At 42.2% G+C, this 25,798-nt stretch overlaps 1 protein-coding gene across 10 annotated transcripts in view; it reads left to right on the top strand.

Annotated features, from left to right (window-relative positions):
• dennd1b (DENN/MADD domain containing 1B) overlaps positions 1-25,798 on the top strand; it is a 399,979-nt gene that overhangs the window by 143,953 nt on the left and 230,228 nt on the right. For 9 of the 10 annotated variants that reach the window (XM_069937870.1, XM_069937871.1, XM_069937862.1 and 6 more), the window contains exon 3: positions 1,008-1,051. In XM_069937870.1, coding sequence (XP_069793971.1) covers positions 1,008-1,051 — 44 coding nt within the window. Of the gene's footprint in view, positions 1-1,007; positions 1,052-6,178; positions 6,253-25,798 lie in introns of those variants that run through there. The other variant, XM_069937866.1, reaches the window with a different exon arrangement.

The raw sequence follows: 25,798 nt of genomic DNA, 5'->3' as shown, positions 1-25,798 counted from the left end.
CCAGGAAGTGAATAGCGGTTACCTGGAAGTCTGATTCCCATCTAGATACAACTCATTGAAAAGCAGAAATATATGCTTATATTCTCCTGGAGAAAATTTCTTATAACCTTAGGAAAAATACGTTTTTCTAAAAAAAAAATTGGAGTCTACATCTTCAACATGTAGATGTAGATTCTGACTGATGCCCCCCCCATCCCTGCCCTCAGTCCACTGCATCCGCGAAGACCTGGGATTCCGGGTAAGTCAGGATATTTGTCCCTTGGCAGGAGACTGAAGAATCCAATGAAATCTTTTCTTTTTTTTTGTCTCTTTTTCTTTTCTCTCTTCAATTCTATTGACTATTTATCTTCTTTTTTTTCCCCTGGGTGGATGGGGGTGGGTGAGAGGAGGAGGGTGAGGGCCTTTTCTTTATTGTTTTCTTACTCAAAAATCAGCATCAAATGATAATATGTTTCCTTTATGTAATTGATGAATTTCATGTTGTTTTGGAATATAAATAAAGTAATAAAAAAGCATTCAAAAGTTCAGTTTTTTAAAAATTTCCTGATGTTTAAAGTGAGAAATGCAGGCAGTTCTACATGCAACTTCCAGTGAATTCCAGCCATGAGAGGCAAATTTAATTTGGTAGATGACATTTACAAGGTTAGCTTGCTATGTTCTGTGGTTCTGTGTCGCTTGATTTTACTTCATGATTCCACAAACCTTCAATAGAGCTTTGTGGATTACTGAAAATTCTTATTTTTGCAATTAAATCAATTTTGTTCTAAAATGAGGAACAAACTGCTTTGTTTCTTTCATATATTTTAAACGTCTTGAATAAAAGTTGCAAAAGACAAAAAAGTTGTGCTGTGAGTCGAAATTTTGGAAACTGCAGTAAATTTTGGAAAACTGCTTCACTATTTGCCTGAGAAGTTGAAATTTTCTCCTGTTTTAATATTAATGTGCTCTGACTGTGCAAGGCTTTATTCCCTCACAGCTGATTAATACTGTCTGTCAATTATTTACAGATCCAGTGGTTGCTTGGAAGTTCCCAGAGGACTTCAGAGATCAGGTTTGAAACATGATTAACTTTTTTATAATATAATAGCTTTTTCCTAGCTAGCTATGACAAGGCAGAGATGAATGAAGTCACTGAACAGATTTCCGAGATGTAACCTAAAGCAATTAAATCAGACAGAGCAATGTTTTCTTTAAAAAAACTGTTTAGTTTGATTAATAATTGGTGTCTGTTTTAACATTGTTTTCATTACTTTATAGTGTATATCTTTTCTCACTTGCCTTAATTTCTTTCCAAGCAAGAATGCTTCCTCATGGTCTTAATTTTGATTAGTGGACAAATAAGGGGAATCATGATGAACTTTACAGTATTATGCACTCATTCACATTGGAGTATTTTTTTATTATTACTATCTATGAGAACAGCTAAACTTAAAAGACTGATGACAGCAGGCCAGCTTTATTGATTGGTGACATTGGGATGGAAACAGCTCCATGGATTCAAGTTTGTGTTCCTAGATGGGAAATGTGCAGCCCTCCTGGGGATCTATTAGGTTTTAAGAGGTGATGGTTTGGAATTTTCCAAAAAAGTGAGAACAAAACTAAAAATGTCCCTGGATTTCATTTCATATAAAACACTGAACTGGTTGAAGTACCATTTTTCTCTCTAATGTGGGGAGTTTTCTTGAAATTTAAATTCCACACGTGCATATTTAATCAGTTCTATTAAAAACATTGTTGAATATGACAGTTGACTTGCACCTGATCTCACTCTTTCCCACCACGACAGGAGGCATATAATCGTGCTGCTGCCCAAGCTCTGAATCATTTAGATGGTGCTTCTTATTGACAAACCTTAACCATGAACATATACTGTAGAAAGATTGGTTGTTTCTTCCCCTTCAAAATTACCGTGAATATTCGAGTATAATGCAAAATATTTTTCCCCCTTTTTCCCCTCATTATACTATGTGGGTCGCATTATACTCGAGAGTAAAATTTAAAAAAAAATTTCTGCAGGTGAGCGGGCGAGGTAGACGGCAGCGCAACTCGGGCCGCCGGTGAGTGGGCAAGTGGCCGGGCGGGCGGCAGCACTACTCGGTCAGCGTGACTCGGTTGGGCGAGCGGCAGCGTGACTCAGGCGGCTGGGGGGGGTGGGTCGTGAGAGACGCAAGTGTGACTCAGGCGGGTGAGGGGAGGGAGGGGTCATGAGAGACGGTAGGGCGACTCGAGTGGGTGGGCAAGCAGCCGGAGAGATGGCAGCGCGACTCAGGCGGGTGAGGGAAGGGGGGTCGTATTATAAACGGGGGTAAAATTTTCCCTCTTTTTCCCCATAAAAATGGGGGGGGGGGTCGCATTATACACAAATATTTACGGTAAGCTTCTTCTGGGTTAGTGTAACTGAACTCAGCCCAGAAGATTGTGGTTAAGAACGAGCCTCTTCTTTTCTAACCATTAAAAAAAATTGCAATTTGTACAGCATTCATCACTATTCATATTCCAAAGCTTTAATGGCTTGCTGTGTTAGTAAGAATTATATAAGAAACATGTGTTTAAAGCACCTTTCCCGGAATCAGGATGCCCAGAACATTTTATTAGACAATTTCAAGACTTTTGAAGTGCAAGCATTCATACAATAAAGTCTCATCTTAAGGTTTTTGTTCGGAACTTAAATTTTCCTGCTCCTTTTTTTTTCATCAATTTCCTGTCTCTCCCTGCACCCTCATTCTCTAAGAGTAACTTATTTCTTCTTTATTCCACATCTGATGTACATGCTGTCACTCACAAATATCGTTCTACTTTGGAGCTTCCTCTGTCAGCATCTACATTTGGATAATTCTCAACTTAAATGTTGGGTTGTAGCGGGCTGCACTGATCCCCAGGTCATGGAGGTGCAATCTCGCACTTGTTTATGTCACAATGGTCCTGGCTTTTTGGGGGGCGGGGGGGCAAAGGATCATGAGGTCATGCTGATGAGTTCCCATCCAATCATTTGATTGGTTCAGCTCACCCACAGCTTCCATGTAGTTTTTCTTTCATTTACTGCATAGCACACCGACTGCAGTAGTGACCCTGATGGTCCGAAATGGCATTTTGGACCCCACGATGAATGGCACAAGCACACAGAACACAATTTCACTGAAGCTGCCAACCTTTTGGACCTCACAGCTGCCAGTCTGGTTCGAACAGACTGAGGCCCAGTTTCAGGTCAGGCAGATCCACAAGATATTACTCTGTGGTCAGTTCGCTCAACGAGGAAACTGCTGTATGAATCATCGACTTCTTACATCAACTACCAGCTGCTGACTGGTATGAAGCAATTAAGGTGCTCCTTATCTGCTCCTTCAGTCTTTCCTGCTGCAAACGAGCGGCACAGCTGCTCCACATGGACGGCCTGAGCTATATTAATGGACGGCCAGAGCTATATTAATGGACGGCCACAGGCTCTGCTGACTGTTTGAGCAGATATTTCTCAAACAGATGCCGGAAGACATCTGCCTACTCCTCACAGATGATGACTTCAGTGACCCACACAAGTTAGCAGCCCATGCGGATGTCCTGTGGCATGCCAAGCAATATGGTGGGGCGTCTGTTGACCTAGTTGTTGCATAGCACCCAGCGACTTGTTTCTCTCCCACTCCACCAAGGAGGCCGGAGACAACCGCAGTAGGTGGAGACTCAAACTCAAACTCGAAGTGGTGGCGTTTCTAACCCCAGAGCAGGGCATCACTGATGGCTACAATGGTTGGCAGCTGAGACAGTGTCCTTTATCTATAGGACAGGAGCTCAGGATGGCATTTCCTCATGGACACTGGGGTGGAGGTCAGCGTCTTGCTCCCCTTGAACCAAGACATCCATGCTGGGAAGTCGGGACTGTCCCTCACTGCTGCCAGCAATAGCAGCATACGCACATACTGGGTGTGAACTATCCCTCTAGAGTTCAGCTCCTGCAGTTTCACCTGGGCCTTCACTTTGTCTGATGTGTCTCACCCCCTACTGGGTGCAGACTTCCTTTGAGCCCACTGCCTCCTGGTGGACCTTCCAGACCTTCAGCCTTCAAGAAGCCAAGTTCCTGGTCTCCACCTCAACTCTGTAACCTTATCAGGCAACGGGTTTGCCAGAATCCTGGCAGGATTCCCAGCCATTATTAAGTCACAGTTCTTCACTGCGGACCCGAAACATGTCATCCAGCACCACATTCCCAAGCAAGGACTGCCGCTACACGCCAGGCATGCAAGCTTCCTTCTGACAAGCTGCAGCTTGCCAAGGAAGAATTCTGGAAAATGGAGGAGTTGGGAATCATGCGGTGCTTGGACAGTTCATGAACCTTTCCTCTATATGTAGTGCTGAAGTCTTTGGGGGAGGGGATGGAGACCTTGTTGGGACTACCACCAGCTCAATGGCGCCACGATAGCTGACCGGTACCTGGTTCACTACATCCAGGACTTCACGGACAATCTACATCAGTGGTTCTCAACCTTTTTCTTTCCACTCACATACCACTTTAAGAAAACCCTTTGCCATTGGTGCTCTGTGATTAGTAAGGCATTGCTTAAGGTGGTATGTGAGAGGGAAGGGAAGGTTGAGAATCACTGTTCTAGACCTAATTGTTACTGAAATATTTTGCTTGATATAAATTGTCATTGGCCCATTTCATTTGGAGTTATGAAGCTGTGTACCTAACGAGTCAATTAGGGATGATTAAAACAGCGGTATTCAAATTTTTTCTTTCCTTCCACATACAACCTTAAGTAATCTCTTACTAATCACAGAGCATCTTTGGCATAGGGAATACTTTGTGAGTGGAAAGAAATAGGCTGAGAACCACTGATCTACATGGAGTGAGAATCTTCTCAAAAATCACCCTGGTTCAGAGGTACCCAGTACACCCCAGCAATGTCCCTGAGGCAGCAGTATTTTAGAGTACACAACGCTATCAGGAACATTTCCGGCAAGAACAACCTCGTGGCTGATGCTCTGTCCATACATCCATCCTGTCTGTGCACTCCCTGTCCCCAGAATCCTGCTTGCAGTGGCAGGATGGCGAGATACTAGCCTACCTCACTGCAGTCTTAGTGCTATAGCTGCATTTGGACCATCCGAAGCCACACTTCTCTGTGACTTGCCTGCACTGTCAGAGAGCCAAGATGCAGAGGCACGTGAAAACCCCTCTTCACTCCTTCCTGCTGATGATTTGACCACATCCACATGGACATTGTCAGGGAGCTACTGGTTTCCAGACGCACCACATTCCTGTTAACGATGGTGGACAGTTTACTAGATGGCCAGAAGCTGTCCAGCTCTCAGACTCTTCCACAACATCCTATGCCAGGGCCCTCATCGCCAACTGGATAGCCCATTTTGGCCGTCTGTCCAATATCACATCAAATAGGGGGCACAGTTCACATTCGGCCTACGAGCATTGCTGACACAGCTCATAGAGACCCAGTTACATCACACCATGACCTACCATCCACAGTCTAATGGGCTGGTGGAATGGTTCCATTGGCATTTGAGGATGGCCCTCATGGCGCAGCTCCATGGGCTAAAGAGGGTGGACAAGCTGCCTTTGTTGCTGCTTAGCATCTGCATAGTGCCAAAGCAGGATTTGGCCACGTCCTCCACTGAGCTTGTCCATGGGGCCCCGGTGACAGTTCCAGGAGAGTTTGTACCAGCGGCTTTCCATCAGGAAGAAACACCTAAGGCGCTGCTAGCGTGACTTCATGAGAAGGTGGACATCTTGGCTCCCATCCCAACCTCACGCCTCAGTCCAGCTCCATCCTACAATGCAAAAGATCTCAAAGACTGCACAAGGAGAGGCGCGCACCGGACACTCCCTGAGCACCCATACGAGGGCCCATATAAGGTGTTTCAACACAATGGGACTAAATGCCTTTTGGACATGGGGGGGTGGGTAGGCAAGAAACATTCACGGTCGACCGCCTTGTACTGGCGTACCTTGACCTTGACCATCCAATAACTGTTGCAGCCATGCAGTGGAGAAGTCTGCCTCCCAAATGTGCAAACAGTTTATAAACTGTGGACTTAGAACCTCTGAACATTGGTTCTTGTGGGGTGGGGGGGGGAGGGGGAATCATGTAGCAGGCTGCACTGATCCTCAAGCAAACGGGGTCACAGAGGGACAGGCTTGCACTTGCTGATGTCACAATGGTCCCAGTGGGGGGAGGTGGAATGGGGCCGCAAAGGATCATGGTGGTCGTGCTGATAAGCCCTCAGAGAGTTCCAGTAAAATCGGTTGGTTCAGCTCACAGCTTTCGTTTTCCGCACAGCACACCGACCACAGCTTAATCTTTTGTTCTCCACAAGTCAACATTCTTTGTTGTCCATAGCCTGGTAAAATACCGTCTTGCTTCACTTCTCTGCTGACTGAGCTCTGAGCAAATACTATTTGGTTGGGTGTGTTGATCAAAATCAGATGAACTATTTGTGGAAATATAAATTAAATTTAAAGATGTATTTCTGATTGAGTAAATTTATTACATTGCCCTTTTTCTCATTTAACACATTAATTTAATATAATATTATTTGCATCTTTTTATTAGTCAGATTTATCTGTTACATTTTAATAGTTTTAGTTTTGATAACAGTAAAGAATTTGAACCTATTTCTAGGGTATTGAAAATGTATTGGGGTTGCTTTTTGTAGATAAGAAAATATCACAAGGAATTCTAAGCCACGAAGTCAAAGATTGGGGGAATAACCAAAATCTAAGCAAAAAGGGTTTTTTGTGCAAACTTTTCAACATTGAATGAACTGATTTATGCGGGTAGGAATGGAGGGGTGATTGAGCGTGCATAAATGGGGTGAGGTGAAATAGTGGAGGAATTTTCTGATGAACTTGAGGAACCTTGGAGGAGAGGACACCATTTCTGTTGAATGACAATAGTGTTTAGATGAGAGGTACAAAGTGCTGGATGGAATAGCAAAAGTGCAATTGGGCATGATTCATGAAGAATGGAAAATGAAAGAGTAAAGATGGATTTTGGCAAGATTTTGTGAAAAATCCAGACTGCAAAGGGAAAATACAGATAGATTACATTTTAAATTCAAGAAATAGCTGGATCTTTTTAAAGCTCCATGTTATAATTTAGAATAGTACAGAGATATTTCACAATTACAAACGTTTAATCTCAGCAGAGACTTGGACTTTGAACACTGCTATGAACCCAAGAAGTTTTAGTCTCTGAAAATGCACGTAAACCATCCTGCATGTATTGCAAAACAAGTTTATGATAGAGCAAATAAAGAGAGGGGCAAGGGATAATGGTGGAAGAGGTCCAGCAGGTACAGGTCATCCCAACCATTTGATCCATCTGATTGTACTTATTAGTCCATCAGTAAAATTCTCCCTAATAGTGGGGAGGACACATGCTTCTTTGATTTAAGGCAGTTGCCAGTGTTGTGGAAACACAAATGGTTTCAGGAGATTTGAAATTTGCCTTTGGATTCAGCTTGATCTAAACACACACAAAAAAAATCAATTTTATGGTAGTGTGTGAAAACTTTTATTGCTGATCATTTGAGGCTATGCCATACTTCACAGAAAAATTGAGGACACATTTAATGGGGATTAAAAGGAGTAGTGGCGAGGAAGATCGTGATGAAAATGAGAGAACTGATTATATTACTAGACAGCAGTGTGCAGTTGAGCTGGAGTGGGCTAAACTGATTGATTGGACTGATATCCTGGGGCAGAATACAATGCTTCCTCTATGAAGAGAGACAGAAGTTGAGCCATTAAACTGAACTGGATCATGCCAATTAGAGGCCTGGTTGGATATGAAATTAAAGCATGTCTTTACCATGTCCTGAGTCCAAGGATACTTCTCAAAACCCCTCCTTTAGAAATGCACAAAATTCTTGGTGACAAACGCTGACTTTGAATGCTCTTCAATGTAGCCTTGTACACTGGTAGGGGACACATGGATAAAGTATGTCCTGACTCCATCCAAACTGAAATAATGACTGAAAATGTTACATCCTCAGGCGGGGTACCAGATGACTGGTGGATAGCGAGTGTTGTTGCTTTAGAAAAAAGGTAACAGGAACAAAACAGGAAATTATATGCCTGTAAGCCTTACAATAGTGGTAGAAGAAAATTCTTAGACAGGATTGAATCATATTTGAAAAAGCATGTATTTATTGGAAAGTCGACAAATATGATTAACAGTGTCAATGGAAAATTAGATGTTGTCTTCATGAACTTTATTAAGGTATTTTAGATCCCTCATGGAAGGCTAGTCCAGAAGATTAAGGTGCATTGAATCCTTGATAATTTGGATACAAAATTGGTTTAGTCAGAGAAGACAGAGGTGATTGATGGAGGGTATTTCTCTGATTGGAGGTCTTTGACCAATACTGCTCCACAAGGATCAGTGGTGGGACTAAGCTGAACTGGATGAAAATATGGATGGTAAAATAAGCAAGTTTATGGTTAATGCAAAATTGGTGGAGTTGTGGATAGTGAGGAAATGATGTCAAAGGATGCAAAAGGATATACATCAGTTGAATGTTTGCAAAAGGAAATGGAGATGATTTTTCACTGAGACAATCGTGAGGCTTTGCAGTTTGGGAAAGAGGAAAGTGTACATTAAATAGCAGGGCCCTTCAGAGCATTGATAAGCAGAAGAATTTTGGAGTACATGTCCACAACCGGTGTACTGAAAGTTGGCAACGCAAGTAGATAGTATGGTAAAGAAGGCATGCAGAATGTTTTTCTTCACTGGTCAATTCTTTGAGTAGTTGCCTGGATTGGAGGGTATTGGTGAGATTGGAAAAATTTGAAGAGTTTTCACTGGAGTGCCCAAGGCTTAGAAATAATCTAATAGAATTTCATAAAATTATGAGTGGTATAAAAAGGGTAGATATAATAATTTCCTAAGGTGGAAATGTCAAATACTGGATGGTGTAGTTTTAAGGTGAGGCAGAGACATTTAAACAACCTTTGTGAGGCAAGTGCTTTTTTAAAATTTTCACAGTGATTTGTTATTGTCGCATACTGGTGGACGCAGATATGAATGCAATGTTTAACAGGCATTTAGACTACTGGTGAACAGGCAGGAATAGAGTAATACAGTCTATGTGTAGGTATATGGGATGAGTTAGTTAAGCATCATGGTCAGTGCAGACGTGGTAGGCTGAAGGGTCTGTTCCTGTTCTAAATCTCCCACCCATCAACTAGACTTGTGTGGTTAGATCTTGTTGGGAGTCTGTCAAGTTGCTTGGCTGCACAGCCAAAATTGTGGAAAGCTGGATTTGTTTAACACAATCAAGAAAACTGCTAATTCTTTCTTCAATCTTCTGCTCTGAGAGGGACCCATTCAAATTGTTAAATTGTTCATGGATTTTTGAGAGCAAATGCAAATAGCATTTTTGCATGAGATGGGAAAATTTAAAAAAAAACACAAGTGGTTGGGTGCCACTGGCTCTTGCCGATTTTTCTCCATCACCACTTTTTTTGTTTGCTCTGACATTAATGTTTCTACAATCTATGCATGTGATTCTGTCTATTATTTAGCATCAAAAGAGTACATTCCCAAACTTCTCAGCGGAGTCAAAAGACTGAATTGCCACTGTGGTGCAGCAACTTATAACTGAGAAATAGTTCAATCCATTTCTAAATGGTAAATTAGATCGTCCAAAATGATTGTCTGTCCCTTAGAATCAAAACAGTCTATCTATCTCTTCTGTTTCCACTCTGGACGTTGTGCTTTTGAGCTCTTCATCAGCCGAGTGGCTATGTGAGCTAACCTCTTTCAGTATCTACAAATGTCAAGAATGCTTTTGCACATCAATCAAAATGCAGGAAGAGCTCAGCCATTGAGCACCATCTGTGAAGGCAAAAAGGGCCATCCCTTTGCCTTCACAGATGCTGCTTGACCTGCTGAGTTCTTCCAGCATCTTATTATTTTTGCTCTGGATTCCAGCATGTGCAGGTGCTTATGTCTCCCATGTTAGTTTATCATATTGTCGTTTAGCACAAAGACTGCTCTTTTTTTTTAAATTCTCTTTTTGCTCTTAATGTTGGTGTAATTTTCTTGACTCTTCACTGAGCTCAAATGGGTTCCTCAGTGCACAATCGCTAAGGAAAATAAAGGTTTTTTTTTGTGTTTAGTCTGTTGAACAGAGGTGAATTGTGCGTTTGAAATCTATAAGTCAATGCAATTTGCTCCACGCTTTTATCAGTCCATTTCCATTAAAAATACTGAATATTCATTTGTGCCGTTGTCCTGTTGCACATTTGAATTTTGCTCAGAATATCATCATTGAACAGAGGATTAGGAATGGAAATAAAGAACGTGATGTACCTTTTGTGCCTTAGTGAGCGTGAAAATTGTTTTCTATATGGGTCCCAACCTGTGACTCACTTTATCAAGGTGGGGGGTGGGGGAAGGGTTAACTGGAAGAGGTGGGAAAACAGCTAAATAAATAAATGAAGGCATTCCTTGGATGAGATTACACTTTATGAGGATTTGTGTACAGATGGCTTGGCCTCCAGTTCAACAGCATAAAAGACCTATTCAGTTTGCTCATGATTAGGATTATGTTTTTTTAATGTTTTTGTTGGGTTACTGCAATAGTTGAAGAATTCTAAGTTAGTGAGCATATGGCAGCAAAACCCTTCAGTACCGCTGGCTCTTTTGTTTGTCTCGTTATTGTCACAGTGTTTAATGACAGTTGTAGGCCATAGTTTGGGGCAAAGGGGTTAGTCCACCCTAGGGAGGTGAAGGAGCAGCAGAATTGTGGATTATGGAAATATGAATTGATTGAATAAGAATGCTGCTGCACTAGAATGGGATTCAAAGGAAACAGACTGGAAGCTGGCAGCAACACTGGAATATGATGTGAAAATCACTGGTATAATACTGTGAAGTCTTGGTCATTCACAGCTGCTGTCATTGGGAGAAAAAAGCATATATTTAGCTCATCAGTTTAAAAAAAAAGGCTTAAAGGGACGAAGAGAGGAGACAGATGGAAGTAAATTTATTCCCTTTAGTCTTTTTTTTAATGTTGCAGCTATTATAGTATGTATATGTTTGATTTTTTTTGTTGTTGCACTGATTCTGATGTCTCCTGCTCTTATACCTCAATTATAAAATCAAATGTACACAATTGTGTTTACCTGAACAATTTCTCAATTTGGACTTCTATGTCTGTGCGTTTTACCAAACCTTCATCAACAAATTTGCTTCACTATCTTTAAAGTCTTTATTGGAGGTAGATTCACTCAGGGATATAGATTGCTAAAATAGAAACAATTTAGTTGATTTTTATTTGACACATGCTCATGTATAGTCTTCAGTGTCACTGAGGAAAACCTATGCAACACCCATGGTTTGCAACCAGATACAACTTTAATGTTGATTTGGAACACAGAATTATGATTTGTGTATCGGAGAACAAAAATTAATGTCAAAAATTAAGAATGAAACAGATAAATTGGTCTTCAGAAACATCATCTCAGGAATGATATCAGTATCATTGGGCATGATGCCAGTGCCACTTTGGTTCAATTGAAGGATTATAATTTGCTGTGTTTTTCATCAAAGTTCTTTTCAAAATGTGTGTAATTTTTATGATAAGGTGATGTGCTTAAAAAAAACATTATTTTATTTTCCTCTCTTGCCTTCATGCCCAGAATGTAATCGTCAGAGTTCAGAGAACACCATCTATTCTTTGGCCCCTCTCACACAGATCGGCAATCCTGCCAGCAAGAAGCCCATTAGACTTGTATAGAAACATAGAAACATAGAAGATAGGAGCAGGAGTAGGTCATTCGACCCTTCGAGCCTGCTCCGCCATTCAGCGAGATCATGGCTGATCTTAAAGTTCAGTACCCCATCCCCGCCTTCTCTCCGTAACCTTTAATACCCTTATACTGAAGAAATATATCGAATTCCCTCTTAAATATATTTAATGAACCTGCCTCTACTGCCTTCTGTGGCAATGAATTCCACAGATTCACCACCCTCTGGGTAAAGAAATTCCTCCTCATCTCGGTCCTAAATGGTTTGCCTAATATCCTCAAACCATGGCCCCGGGTTCTGGATTTTCCCATCATTGGAAACATCCCATCTGCATCCATTCTGTCCAGTCCTGCCAGAATTTTATATGTCTCTATGAGATCCCCTCTCAATCTTCTAAACTCCAGCGAGTACAATCCCAATTTGCGCAATCTTTCCTCATAAGTCATTGCTGCCATTCCAGGTATCAGCCTGGTGAATCGCCTCTGCACTCCCTCCATTATGCACAGCTTGAATGCTTCTTTCCCCAATGCTAAGCATTATACAGGTTAACAGAAACTAAACTAACCAGACTAATTGGGACAATATGCCCCTGTCCCCTTGAGATGATTAGGATTTGTAATCAGAACCAGGTTGATTGCTGATATGTAGTCACTGAATGTAAAGTCCTGGAAAAGTTAGTGAAAACAGGCCAGGACATCACAGGCTAAAACCTCCCCACAATTGAGAACATCTACAGGGAAAACTGCAGTTGTATTTTTTTTTTTTTTTTTTTTTCTTTGGCTTGGCTTCGCGGACGAAGATTTATGGAGGGGATAAATGTCCACGTCAGCTGCAGGCTTGTTTGTGGCTGACAAGTCCAATGCGGGACAGGCAGACACGGTTGCAGCGGTTGCAGGGGAAAATTGGTTGGTTGGGGTTGGGTGTTGGGTTTTTCCTCCTTTGTCTTTTGTCAGTGAGGTGGGCTCTGCGGTCTTCTTCAAAGGAGGTTGCTGCCCGCCGAACTGTGAGGTGCCAAGATGTATGGTTTGAGGCGATATCAGCCCACTGGCGGTGGTCAATGTGGCAGGCACCAAGAGATTTCTTTAGGCAGTCCTTGTACCTCTTCTTTGGTGCACCTCTGTCATGGTGGCCAGTGGAGAGCTCGCCGTATAATACGATCTTGGGAAGGCGATGGTCCTCCATTCTGGAGACGTGACCCACCCAGCGCAGCTGGATCTTCAGCAGCGTGGACTCGATGCTGTCGGCCTCTGCCATCTCGAGTACTTCGATGTTAGGGATGAAGGCGCTCCAATGAATGTTGAGGATGGAGCGGAGACAACACTGGTGGAAGCGTTCTAGGAGCCGTAGGTGATTCCGGTAGAGGAGCCGAACAGGAGTGTGGGTATGACAACGGCTCTGTATACGCTTATCTTTGTGAGGTTTTTCAGTTGGTTGTTTTTCTAGACTCTTTTGTGTAGTCTTCCAAAGGCGCTATTTGCCTTGGCGAGTCTGTTGTCTATCTCGTTGTCGATCCTTGCATCTGATGAAATGGTGCAGCCGAGATAGATAAACTGGTTGACCGTTTTGAGTTTTGTGTGCCCAATGGAGATGTGGGGGGGCTGGTAGTCATGGTGGGGAGCTGGCTGATGGAGGACCTCCGTTTTCTTCAGGCTGACTTCCAGGCCGAACATTTTGGCAGTTTCCACAAAACACGACGTCAAGCGCTGAAGAGCTGGCTCTGAATGGGCAACTAAAGCGGCATCGTCTGCAAAGAGTAGTTCATGGACAAGTTTCTCTTGTGTCTTGGTGTGAGCTTGCAGGCGCCTCAGATTGAAGAGACTGCCATCCGTGCGGTACCGGATGTAAACAGCATCTTCATTGTTGAGGTCTTTCATGCTGAAGAAGATTGAAAAGAGGGTTGGTGCGAGAACACAGCCTTGCTTCACGCCATTGTTAATGGAGAAGGGTTCAGAGAGCTCATTGCTGTATCTGACCCGACCTTGTTGGTTTTCGTGCACAGCAGCAAATATCAAGAATCCACACCACCCAGCACACACTCTGTTCTCACTGCTGCCATCAGGAAAGAGGAATAGGTACCATGAGATTCACACTGCCATGCCATGTTCAGGAACAGCTGCTACCTCTCCTCCATCAAACTCCTCAACAACAAACTGAATCAAGGACTCTTACTATGCACTTTATTGTTTTTTTTTCCTCTCTCTGTATTGCACAATTTGTTTACTTTTTTACTTGTTTACGTGTGTACTTTTTTTTGCACTCCAATAAGTCGTAATTCTGCCTTGCCTGCAGGAAAAAAAGAATCTCAGGGTCTTATTTGATGTTCTCTGCCAATAAATCTGAAGTCATTCTGTGGACGACTTAGTCGAATTCAGATTCTACCACAATGACATAATCATCTTGGAGAACCTATTGCAAAAGTAGCCCCCATCTCCCCTTTTGTTGTAAAGTAAAATCTCCAGCATATCTCTACCCCAACGTAAATGAGGCAGACCAAGTTTACTCTTTGACTTGAGGAGTCTCTGTACACAAATGGAACATTTCATCACTGAAGAATTCTCTTAGATCAAGCTTTCTTTTTTCAATGGAATTAATGGGGTGAGAAGAGTTTTCTGGAGTATTTATCCAAGATATTGTCTAATTGGATATGATTTCAGTGCTTTAGGTGCTTTCTTCGACACGTGAAACTTTAACTTAAAACATTGATTCAAGACTTTTCTGTTATTTAAAGAAAATTATCAGCATGAGATGAATAGAGCTGATGCCAGCCAAACCACCTGCAGTATCCAACCAATGCTGTTGCATGCTTGTAAATTGCTCAGAAGCTGTTGGATTCTCAAAGGACCTTACTTCAGAGTGTGCACTTTTAGACAGAGAGATTAAAATTGCTGTAATATCAAATGTCGGTGCACACACCAGTAAAGTCTGTTTCTTTTTGTAGAGTCAGTTAGGAATTAATAGTATCCCTTGAGATACAGTATTCGCAATATTAAAAAAAATATTTTGATGCACATGGCAAAGGCTGAGGCTTCTACATTTGGAGTGATATTTGAATTGTGGTGTGTGCACCATTGAAGTGGATAGAACTAAATGCTGCACCTGGATTGTTTGAATTTTCAAGGCATTTTCTCTATTAAAAGGAAACTAGAGTCAGACTATTTCAAACATGAATATCTACAAGCTTTAAGGGAGCAGATTTATGGAGGATGTCCCTTTTTCCTAAACAACATTGCGGCTCATCTTGGCTTCTGAGATTTCACCCGTCACAAATAAAAATTGTGCTTATGAGAGCAGAACAGAGGCTGAGTATCATTTCCTGGCACCTCAAAAGCTGAGCCTCCTCTTGGCACATTAATGGAATGGAATAGTCTCTCTTTGCCAGGAAGAGTATCATTCCAGCAATACTCTCAAAACTCCACAGTATGTAAGATTCAAGATTCTCTCATTGACATATTGTGATAGTACAGATCTATCACCAATGTATATAGTGTATATAGTTACAGTATCTAGACTGTGCTTACAGCAATTGGCTGAGAGCTAAGCCACGCCTACTGTCTGGGCCTTAAAGGGTTGTGTCCCTAGCCAGGTTGGATCATTCCGGACTGGTCGGCCACCTGTGAAGAGCTCCTGTCTTTTGCTGATAAAAGCCTTGGTTTGGATCAACAAGTCTTTGATTCTTTCGACGAGCTCTACACATATATAATAAACCAGTTGTAATAGCACACAAAATTGAATTTAGTCTGCCTTAAGGCAAAGATTCATCAGCACCAGACATTGCCTAGCATCACTTAGAGAAAGAGAGGCAAAGAGAGCCTCTATGGAGTTGCTGAGTTTCTGTGGATTTGCATCTAGTATTCCCGGAACCACTGCAGCCATGCAAACTTTAGTCCAAACCATGGACAACCAAAGCAACCAGATCCAAACCTCCAACATGATCAGGAAAACCTTCCGGCACAAATTTGTATCCTAGTTCTGATATCTGGTACCCCTTCGGTCAGTTGTGAGCCAGTGTCCTGCAGTCTACAATCTGGGGTGAATTTTTTGACTGCAAGTTGCCAGCAGCGCGCAGCCTGCATGTGTTCCTAGCCTCGAATCACCAACAGCAATGACATGTGTGTTCTTCTTTTGCAGAGACCTTCACTGGTCACTGTCCTGTGAGGTCATTTCCTCTGGTTTTCCTTTTCAAACAGGGGAGAGGAGGCATTGTTCACCATTATTTGGTGTCCTACGCCAGTCCACTGCTTATCTGGAATCTGTAACTCCTTGAGGCCACTGCTGAACACAGGCAAAACCATCCAGGGCCCAGACCCAGCATATTACGTGAAATTAAATCAAGTTTGATGGGTTCACAGAGAAGAAGTCCAGACACAGGTGTTATGAGCCCAGAGGACCCATAAACCCAGCAGCCATAGATATTCACCAAGACAAATGGTTACTTAAACAAAAGTTGCTTTTAATTATCTTTAAACTTGACAACAGAATCACACTTTAACTTATCACTATTGACTTAACTAACCCAACTTAACCCCCTTCTAATTCTAAGTGCACGTGTATATAATGTGTGTGTAAGTTCAGAAGAGTTCTTTGGTTCACAGTCCAATCTCACTTCTCATTACTCCAAGTTCACTGGTTGCAGCAGTTCTTATACTATGCACAGAATTTAACATTTATAAAGTTCACCAGGCTTTGGTGCTTGAAAGGTAAATAGTTACCACTCAGGAAGGTTCTTGTCAGTTTTCAGAGAGAGATTTGTTGTTCCAGGATATCCACAACTGATATACTTGTATCAGTCACCTCAGTGTCTTGTTGACGAAACTTGTCCTGTCAGGGTTCTCCAGATGATAACCTCCTTTTTTCAGGTCATCAGAGTTCCTTTTTGTTTCTCTTATTCCAAGCGAAACATTAGAGAGCCAGTCCTTTACTCTTGCATGAACCACAAGGGCTTTGACCAAGCCGTCTTCCAAAAGGCTTTCCACAAGCTTGCCAGCTTGTCCTGTTCCAGTCCCAGCTACTTCTGCTAGCTGTAACACTGTAGAATAATCTCTGTCTCTCGCTCTCTGAGAGAAAGCCTGTTTGACTCTCTCTGCTTCCAAAACATCATGACCCTCTTAGAACATCTCCAGACAGAAGGCAGCTCCGATAGCTCCGACAATATCTTTCATCTGTTGCCTTTTGTAAACAACAATCCGTTAGCGAAGTCTCTTGAGCACTCTCCAAAGCTCTTGCAAATGCTGTGGAGCCGATATATCTAGCATGGGGCAGAGCTCCAGTATTTTAAATAAGGTCTGTTTTAAAGTGTTTGTATGTAACCTACTCCAACAAACTTTTTCCAATTTATCTCCCAACAACATTTCTATATACTCTGTCACAGGCTAACGAAGGATGATATTTTTGCACAGGGAAATCGTAATGAGAAAGACACAAAACCAACAATTGATGCTAAAACAATATAGGAATTCACAATAGATACAGTGACCAGTGGCCACACACACACACACACACACACACACACACACACACACACACACACACAATTTTTTACATTAAGGATTTTCAAGCAACATGAAGTTACAAAACAAACAAAATCAAAGAAATATCACAGATATATACAATAAAATATCAAATCCAAACTACATGTTGATATATAAAGAAGGAAGAATCAACATATTATCACAATTATCAAATTCTGCATTACAAAATTGTATACTGTGCTGATCATTTTCAAAAAAAGTAGGAAAAAGAAAAAAAGGAAAAGAGAAAGACCCCCATCCCCAAAGGAAAAGGAAAAAGAAAAAGAAGAGATAATTCTCCCATATAATGTGACAAAATCATCTGTTTTCTCAAAGCCTTAATTACATACAGATGCAACATTACATGATTCATCCAGAGCTTACTTCCTACTTTAATGGATAAATGTCTTGACATAGATATTGCTAGTGATACTTGAGATAGTGGTATTAGCGACAAAAGTGGGAAATCATCAAAAGTCTTAAATACGGGTTCCATATTCTTAAAAACATGTTGTAACTATTTCTGAGGTGGTAAGTAATCTTTTCCAGGGGAAAACAACTATGCATTTCTGACTTCCAGCGGGTCAGAATCAGTTGGGAATCAGATTTCCAAGAAATGGCTCTGCATTTCCTGGCCACCGCTAAAGCGAGTTTAACAAATTTCAATCGATATTCTGTCAGCCTCATTTTAGGTCTTATATCTGCTAATTTCCCCAATAAAAACAATTCTGGTACCTGAGGGTATTGAATTCCTGTTGACAAGACTGGGACTTCAACACACACTCTCGATTCCCTGTACTATTTCCACACAATACTACGGTCTCTCTTTAAATATAGTGCATACCTTACCAAAGACTCCTCTAGCGATGTTCACAGTTCGCGACCTGGTGTAGTGCAGCATTTGTAGTTCAGACCAAGGAGCAAAGAGAATCAGCTGCTGCATGTGGAAGTGCAGTCAGCTGGGAAGTCCAGGCCAAGTGATCAGTAAGTGATTTAAAAGGTGTAATGGTCAAGTATGCACTAATGGGTGGGCAGACTCCTTGATTGGCAGATGATGAAACTTCTGACAAGGTTCCAGATGGACAGTTCATGTGTTTCTCCACAATCCATATTCCCGCCTGGTTCCAGATGGAGAGGCCACATGACTCTCCATAATCTACATTTCCTTCAGGTTCCAGAAGGAGAGGCCACTTGACCCTCCACAATCCCCACTACACCGCGCTTGCTGAACTTTAAAATAAAACACTGTTGGCTCTTCTAGCAGGCAGTTTACAGCCTCTATGGAGCCATTGGTGGTTGGGTTGGGCAGTAGAACCCTGCGGCGAGCTCTGTGTTTCTGTTTCCTGTTTTCCATGGATATGCAGCAGCTCTGCCATTGCTGCTTTTTTATTTACACGATCGTGCTTGAATGGCAGTTCTTCATCCAAATTCAATATTTGTTCCCTCCATAACCAGAAAACAGCAGCTGTAAGATATCCCATGAACAAAATGCACTGCAATGACTTGAGAGCACCTCCTGAATACATGATCTCTGTAATCAAAAGGAAGGGCCAAAACTCTAGACTTACAGAACACCATCTGCAGATTCTCCGGCATCACGCATACACCTCACTTGGAAAGGTATCACTGTTCCTCCATTGTAATTGGACCTAAATCAGAAACTCCCTCTCCAACACCATGGTGAGGTTATCTACACCAAAAGAATGGCTGTATTCTAACAAAAAAAAATCACTACCACCTAGTTGAGGGCAGTGGTGGATGGACAATGAATGCTGATTGAATCAGTGATATCCAGGGTGAAAAAAAGTTAATAAATGAATGATATTCTCTTCAGAGCCAGCCTCCTATTCCATATTTCACTCTGGGCATCAAATTTTATATGTATAATTGGCAGATTTTGGCAACACGGTATATGGTTTCAGATTGGGCTTCCTCATAGATAAGATGGCTTGGTTATGTTGGGTCTGGAATGTTTCCTTTCAATGCCAGCCAGATTCCAATGCAACCAATGATTGGAGTGACTGAGCTGAACAACCTCCAGGATTCATGCTGAAAAGCTGGAGGGTCTCAGCCAGTCTTTCAGCATCCATAAAAAGAGAAATGTTGCTGATGTTTCAGGCCTGAGCAATTTCTGCTTATTCCTTGAAGAAGGGCTCAAGCCTGAAACATCAGCAATATATCTTTGCTTTTTATGGACACTGAAAGGACCAGCTGAGTTCCTCCAGCTTTTTGGAGTGTTTTTTTACTGCAATCACAACGTCTGCAGACTTTCATGTTTCTCTAACCTTAGGGATTCACACAATAGGCTGAAAAGAGTGCATTTCTGGTCTTTTGCATGGCAAAGGGGATTTAGAACGCCCCTCTGGAACATGTGTAGCTTTAGTCCCTCTGTTGGCAATTACACAGCTTTGGAAAGTTCCACAAATGCCCACTGGGGACTAACCAGATGGACATTGCTGGTCTTGCAGACCCAGGCAATTGATCCAATGATACAGACCATCAGGTAAGATAACCTGACTGAAGAGCTTCAGTGTCAGAAAGAAAATACTCTTCCAAAAAACTATTTGGTACAAGTTGCCTTCTTTCAACAAAAAAGGCAAGGTTTATGAAAAACACTTAGTTCTACTTTGTGTTTAAAGAGAACTTGTAATTTTGGCATCCTGAGCAGAGTTTCTGAGGTTATTATTAATGAAAGACACAAATGAATTGCCTGATGTGGTCCAGCTTGAGTTTAGAAATGACAGTGATCAGAGCACTTTCTTTCTCTTGGATAACATTTATAAAAAGCTGAAGTAATTTCATTAAAAACATACTGAAATGCAGGTGGAACTTAGCTGGTCTGAGATTTCCTGGTTCTGGCTTATTCCTTGAAGAATTCAGACTTGATACATTGGCAATATATCTTTGTTTCCTATAGATGGTGAAAAGACCAGCTGAGTTTCTCCAGCGTTTTGGTGTGTTTTTTGTACAGTTATAATGCCTGTAGACTTTCTTGTTTTGATCATCATTTTGGATATTTTTTTAACAAGCCAAACAAAGGAAAAAGATTTTTGAGTATTTTGTGTACACGAAAATAAATTGAATCTTGATTTGATGTTTTAACAAAGACGCTTTCTGATTTTTTTTAGGGAAGTTACCTTTCCTGAAATGCTTTTGTGTTGTTTGGTTTTTCAGAAATGTATGGCTATAATGAAGAATGGAAACATTCAACTTCTGTGGAACTTCTCTCTGTAGATTGTGTATGTTTTTGGTTGAGGATAACAGTGAGGAAAATAATTCCTGAAAAAGGTCAAAAGCTGTGCCAGAACTCTCCAGTAGGAGCCACAACTTTTGTAACAGTCCATGATAAAGATCACACAGAAATCACAAGGAATTTCCTTCACACTACAAATGGATTGTTTGAAATCTAAGCATGTTTATACTTCAGAATGTTTCAATTTCCTCTGTTAGTTTATTATCTTCGCAGGATTTTAGAGCTCAATTTCGAGCGTTTTTTGATCTCAAGTTTATTTATATGGCACATATTTTTCAATTTGCATTGACCAAGTGCTGAACAAGCCAAGGCAATTGATTGAAATTAGTACAACTATTTACAGAAAAATGGATAGAGACGTTATAAATGGACCACAATTGATGTGAACAGCGCAATGCTGTTGGAGGTTAGGAACGAACAAAGGGTTTTCACACGTTAAAACCTAATGACAGAAGGTACGATTTTAACCTGGATTTAAAGCAGTTGAGGGATAGGGCTAGTTTAATGGTCAGGGGAATGCTGTTCCACAGTTTGGGGACCGCAACCACTAAGGCCTGGTCTCCCCTTTATGTGCACTTAGTCCATGAAACAGCCAGGCATCCTGCAGTAGCTGACTTGAGCTGCTTGGGAGTGGAGTAGGAAATAAACAAATGGAAAATATGGGGTTGGAGGGGGCACGTGGGAAAGGCACAAGGTTTTTGAGGTCCTTGTATGTAAATAGCAGTAGCTTGAAGTCGATTCTGAGCTGCACTGGAGTCACTGGAGGGAGGACAGAATTGGAGTCATATGGTCCCTCTTCTTGGCACTTGTCCGGAACCTAGCCACGGCATTTTGAACCGTTTGGAAGTGGGTTAAGGAGGACTGGCTAATCCCAGTGTATTGAGAGTTTGCGTAGTCCAGACATGAGAAAATAAGGGCATAAATAACACTTTTGAGTTCCTTGAGTGAGAGTTTTATTTTAACAATGGCGCAGAGCTGGAAAAAGCAGGCCTTCACCACAGCATTGTCAAGTTTGTCAAATTTGAAGGCAGGGTCGAATAACACCCCAAGGGATTTAATGTAGGGTTTAATAAGAGTGGATAAGTTACCAAGGGAGTCATGTAACTTTTTGGTGAAATTAGGGGGGCTGAATAAGATGATCTGAGATTTTGTCTCATTAAGTTGGAGGAAGATGTGGGTCATCCAGCATTTTATGTCTTCCAGACAGTTGGTGAGATGGGTGATTTTTTGACTGGTCATCCAGTTTTAGGGGAGGTAGAGTTGGGTGCTGATGGCATAAGTGTTTCTGTATGGTATGGCTGAGAGGAGTCTGTAGAGCGAGGAAAGAATGGAGCTAAGGATAGATCCTTGTGGAACCCTGCAGGAGAGGGTGGCTGATACCTACGTTGACTAGGAAAGCCCTGTCAGTGAGGTAAGATTTGAATCAGATCAGCATCATGCCATTGATGCCATCCTCCTACTAGAGACGGTCTATCAGAATAGTATGATCGATGGTGTTGAACATTGCGCTGAGGTCTAGGAGCATTAGAACAGTGGTGCCACCTGAGTCTGTGGTGAGGAGTATGTCATTGAATACCCTCAATAAGCCGACTCTGGTGGGCTTTGTATCCTGACTGAAACTTTTGGTTATTTTATTTTGATGAAGGTAGGGAGATAGTTAAGTATTACTTTTCCATGGAATTTGGAGAGGAAAGGAAGTTTTGAAACGGGTCTGTAATTTTTGGGGACAGTGGGGTCAAGATTAGATTTTTCCAGGAGGGGCTGAACCATAACCATATAACCATACACCATTTACGGAGCGGAAACAGGCCATGTTGGCCTTTCGAGTCCGCACCGGTTCACTAGAACAGCTCCACTAGCTCAAACCTCCCACTCTCTGCCAATAACCCTCCAACCCCCTCACCTCCATGTTCACATCCAACCTTTTCTTAAATGACAGAAGGGACCCTGCCGCAACTATCTAATTCAGTTCTGTTTATTCCACACTGCATGTTTGAAACAGATTGGCACAGGGCCAGTGGCTGGGGAGCTGTTGATGATGAAGAGGATGCTCAGACCCGTGATGTCAAAGGCATCCTTCAGGAGGGGGGTAGAGATAGTGTCAAGGGGGAAAGTTGTAGGTTTCATGGAAAACACCATCTTTCTGAGGGTGGGTAGTGTGATGGGACTGAAGCCATCCAGGTTATGTGGTCAGAGCTGCAGTCCAATTAGGTTTTTTTTAATTCTTCACATTTGGCAGGGGATATATCCAGCTTTGTAGTGGGTGGAGAACCTACAACTGAGTTTATGGTGCTAACGAGGACTCTGGGGTTATGGGATTTATTGGCAATTCGGTTGGCGATGTTCTTTGTTCTCTCAGCCTTCACTGCATACTGATATTTGCATTTGAGGATCTCAAGAGAGACATGGAGTTTGTCTCGCTTCCACCTCCGTTCGGCCTTTCCTACATTTTTTCCTTAGGGTCCTGGTCACATTGTTAAGCCAAGACACCATTTTGAGCTTGGGGTTTTCAATTTGAGTGGAGTCATGGTGTCCAGGCTTGAAGAACAAATTGCATTGAACAGAGAAGTGAGCTCCTCAGTGTTGAGGTGTGGAGGGTGTGCCTTGAATGTGGGAGTACCTGGAGCAGCAATGAGGGCTCTTATGAACTCCCCTGCAGTCTGAGAGTTAATAATCGGGAGTAGCGACTGGGTGGGGGCGTGATTTATTAAGGACCAGGGCAGGGAAAGGTCAAAAGTGACGGTAGTGTGGTCTGATACACCTGTGTCAATTAATGTTGGGTTGATGATGATTAATTCAGCTGACAGGACTAGTGTGTGGCTTAGGTTGTGGGTGGGTCCAGTAGGCTGCAGATCTAAGTTGAAGGATTCCAGTAGGTGCATAAACTCACCTACCAGGAGTTTCGATGGGCAACAAACGTGAATATAGAAGTCTCCAAGCATCATAACTTGATCAAAGTTTTATGTGGTGTTGGAGAGGAAGCCCGTGAATTGGGTAATGATGTTTTTGTGTATTATTAGTGGACGGTATAGGAGAACAATTAAGAATGGATTGACCAGGCCCACTTACATTAGTTGGACCTCAAAAGTAGAGAATTCCCCTTGGTTTACAATGCAACAGTTGAATCGGTCTTTAAATACAATTGCTAGGAACCCCCCCTGTCCTGAGGTCCTTGGAGTGCTGAGAAAGTTACAGTTCTGCAGACAGAGCTCATGGACATGCCAGGTTTCGGTCAATTAGAAAGTCAAGACCTTGGGCAGTGAAGGATAAATGTTTTGTTTGCCAAGGACCTGGTGTTAAATAGATCAATTTTCATTGGGACTGTGTATTGATCCATTGTTGGTACGAATTTCAGCATGCAGCGATTATGGGAAACTACTCCACCACACTTCACGGATGGCCTGGGTGGGGGAGAGTCTGCGGGGAGGTGAGTTTGCATCGGTGTTTGTGGCTGGGCTTACCAGTCAGAGAGAGGTGTACATGGACTCAAGGGATCGCTGGTGAATAAAGTGATGAGATTGAATAAGTCCACATCCAGCCTATCAAACTGTATAGATTGACGTGGAACTGGAGCAGGCAAGATCCCTCAGCTGGGCCATGATGTCTGCCCGCTTACTTCGTCCTCTGGGTTGTGTTCGATGTTGAGAGATGAGGTGAAATGGTCGCTACTGATTGGGACGGCACTTGCATGGAGAATGTGGTTGTGTACAGCAGGTTGGGTGTCATGAGGAGGTGAGCCATCAGGTGAATCAGTTCAAGATTTGTTGGGTGGTGGTCGGACGGGTGGGCCGGGTCCATTTCTATGGTGGGGGGGCAAGTAAATTGAGTGGATTTGCACCTGTTTCATTGGATTTTGGGTCAGGGTGGTCATGTTTAATTCATTTAGTTGTTGGCCTGCTGGACCAGTCAAATCTGACTCCCTCAGCCCCTTGATGGTCAGGCCAGGCGGATTCAACTGTACCAGCCCCTTGGTGGCCAGGCAGGTTGAGCCTGCATGGTGGGCTCTGGCTGGTGAGGGTGGTCAGCTTTGTTTCTAACAGACCATGGTTTGACTCCCAACTGCCCTTGAATGGTTGGGCCTGGTTTTTTGTGTGTCATTGGTCCGTGTGTAGTGATCTCTGACTTCTTGGGGCTCGTGAGGGTGGTCAGCTTCACTTCTGTTAGGTTCAAGGTGATTAGGAGAAAAATCACCTTGCATTTTACATTTAATTCTCTGCTTTAAGACATGAAAATATTTAAGTACTCTGTCTGAGCTAATCATCAATGTATTCATAATTTAGAACACCATTTATTGTAACTTACCCCAATACCATATCCTTGTTCTTGCTTACAAAAATACTTTCTTCTCTGCCATGAAACGTTTGTTTGCAGGGCATTCTGCCATATGCATAAATGAAGATTGGAGAGCAGTGAAGATAATGCTTTCTTTGTGACTCTTCTATTTGCTGAACACTGACACTCGGGAGAATATATTTACTTTGATATATTGTGTTAACTTTTCTTAATGCTTATACAAAGTCGTTCTTCTTCAGAGTTTTAAAGTTTTGTGGATGATTCTGAATGGAAATAATTACTTCATTTGCAGGAATTGTCAGTGAAATGCCTCATAGGTCTTAACACTCCTGGGAGCAATTGAGGTTTATTGCCCTTCTGATGTAGGTTTTGTAAGATATTTGCATCCTCAATGGCCCTTGAGAATAAAGAGATGCGAGCTGTGTTGTGATGAATGTACTCTTTGTGTGCCATTACATTGTGAGTTCAGCGACTTGAAACACTGATATGTCCAAAGCGGGAGGGAACATAATGTGATCAAGAAGGGAAAGTGGACATCATGATATCACCATGTCCTTAGAAGTGGTTGTGGGTGTGGTGTTGAGAGATGATAGAAACAGCTTTGGTGGAAAGGGGACATAGTTCTGGATAGATTATCCATATTGCAACTAAGGTACACTGGTTGGATGTTGATGCAGGATGATGGGTCACCAGAAATAAAAAAAATGAAAATACTTCACAGAATGGGCAAAATCTTTGGAGAAATATCATTAATGTATAGGCCAGTGGTCCTTCATCAGAACTGAGTGTGCTGTAAGTTGCAAAGAGGAGTTGGGCTGACAGAGAACAATGGCAGTAATTGGGTGGATATCTAAGTTGTGCAAATTAGTACCAAACAGAACAGGCAGGATATGTGGAGAGAGAAAAACTGGTGACTTGTTTAGACTGAGGTGCTGTTCTGTGAATTTAGGTTGGGCTTCAATGGAATGATAAAGGGAGTC

This window comes from Narcine bancroftii, chromosome 5 (assembly GCF_036971445.1).
Source record: "Narcine bancroftii isolate sNarBan1 chromosome 5, sNarBan1.hap1, whole genome shotgun sequence".
NCBI lineage: Eukaryota > Metazoa > Chordata > Chondrichthyes > Torpediniformes > Narcinidae > Narcine > Narcine bancroftii.
This window is presented reverse-complemented; position numbering and strand designations above follow the sequence as displayed.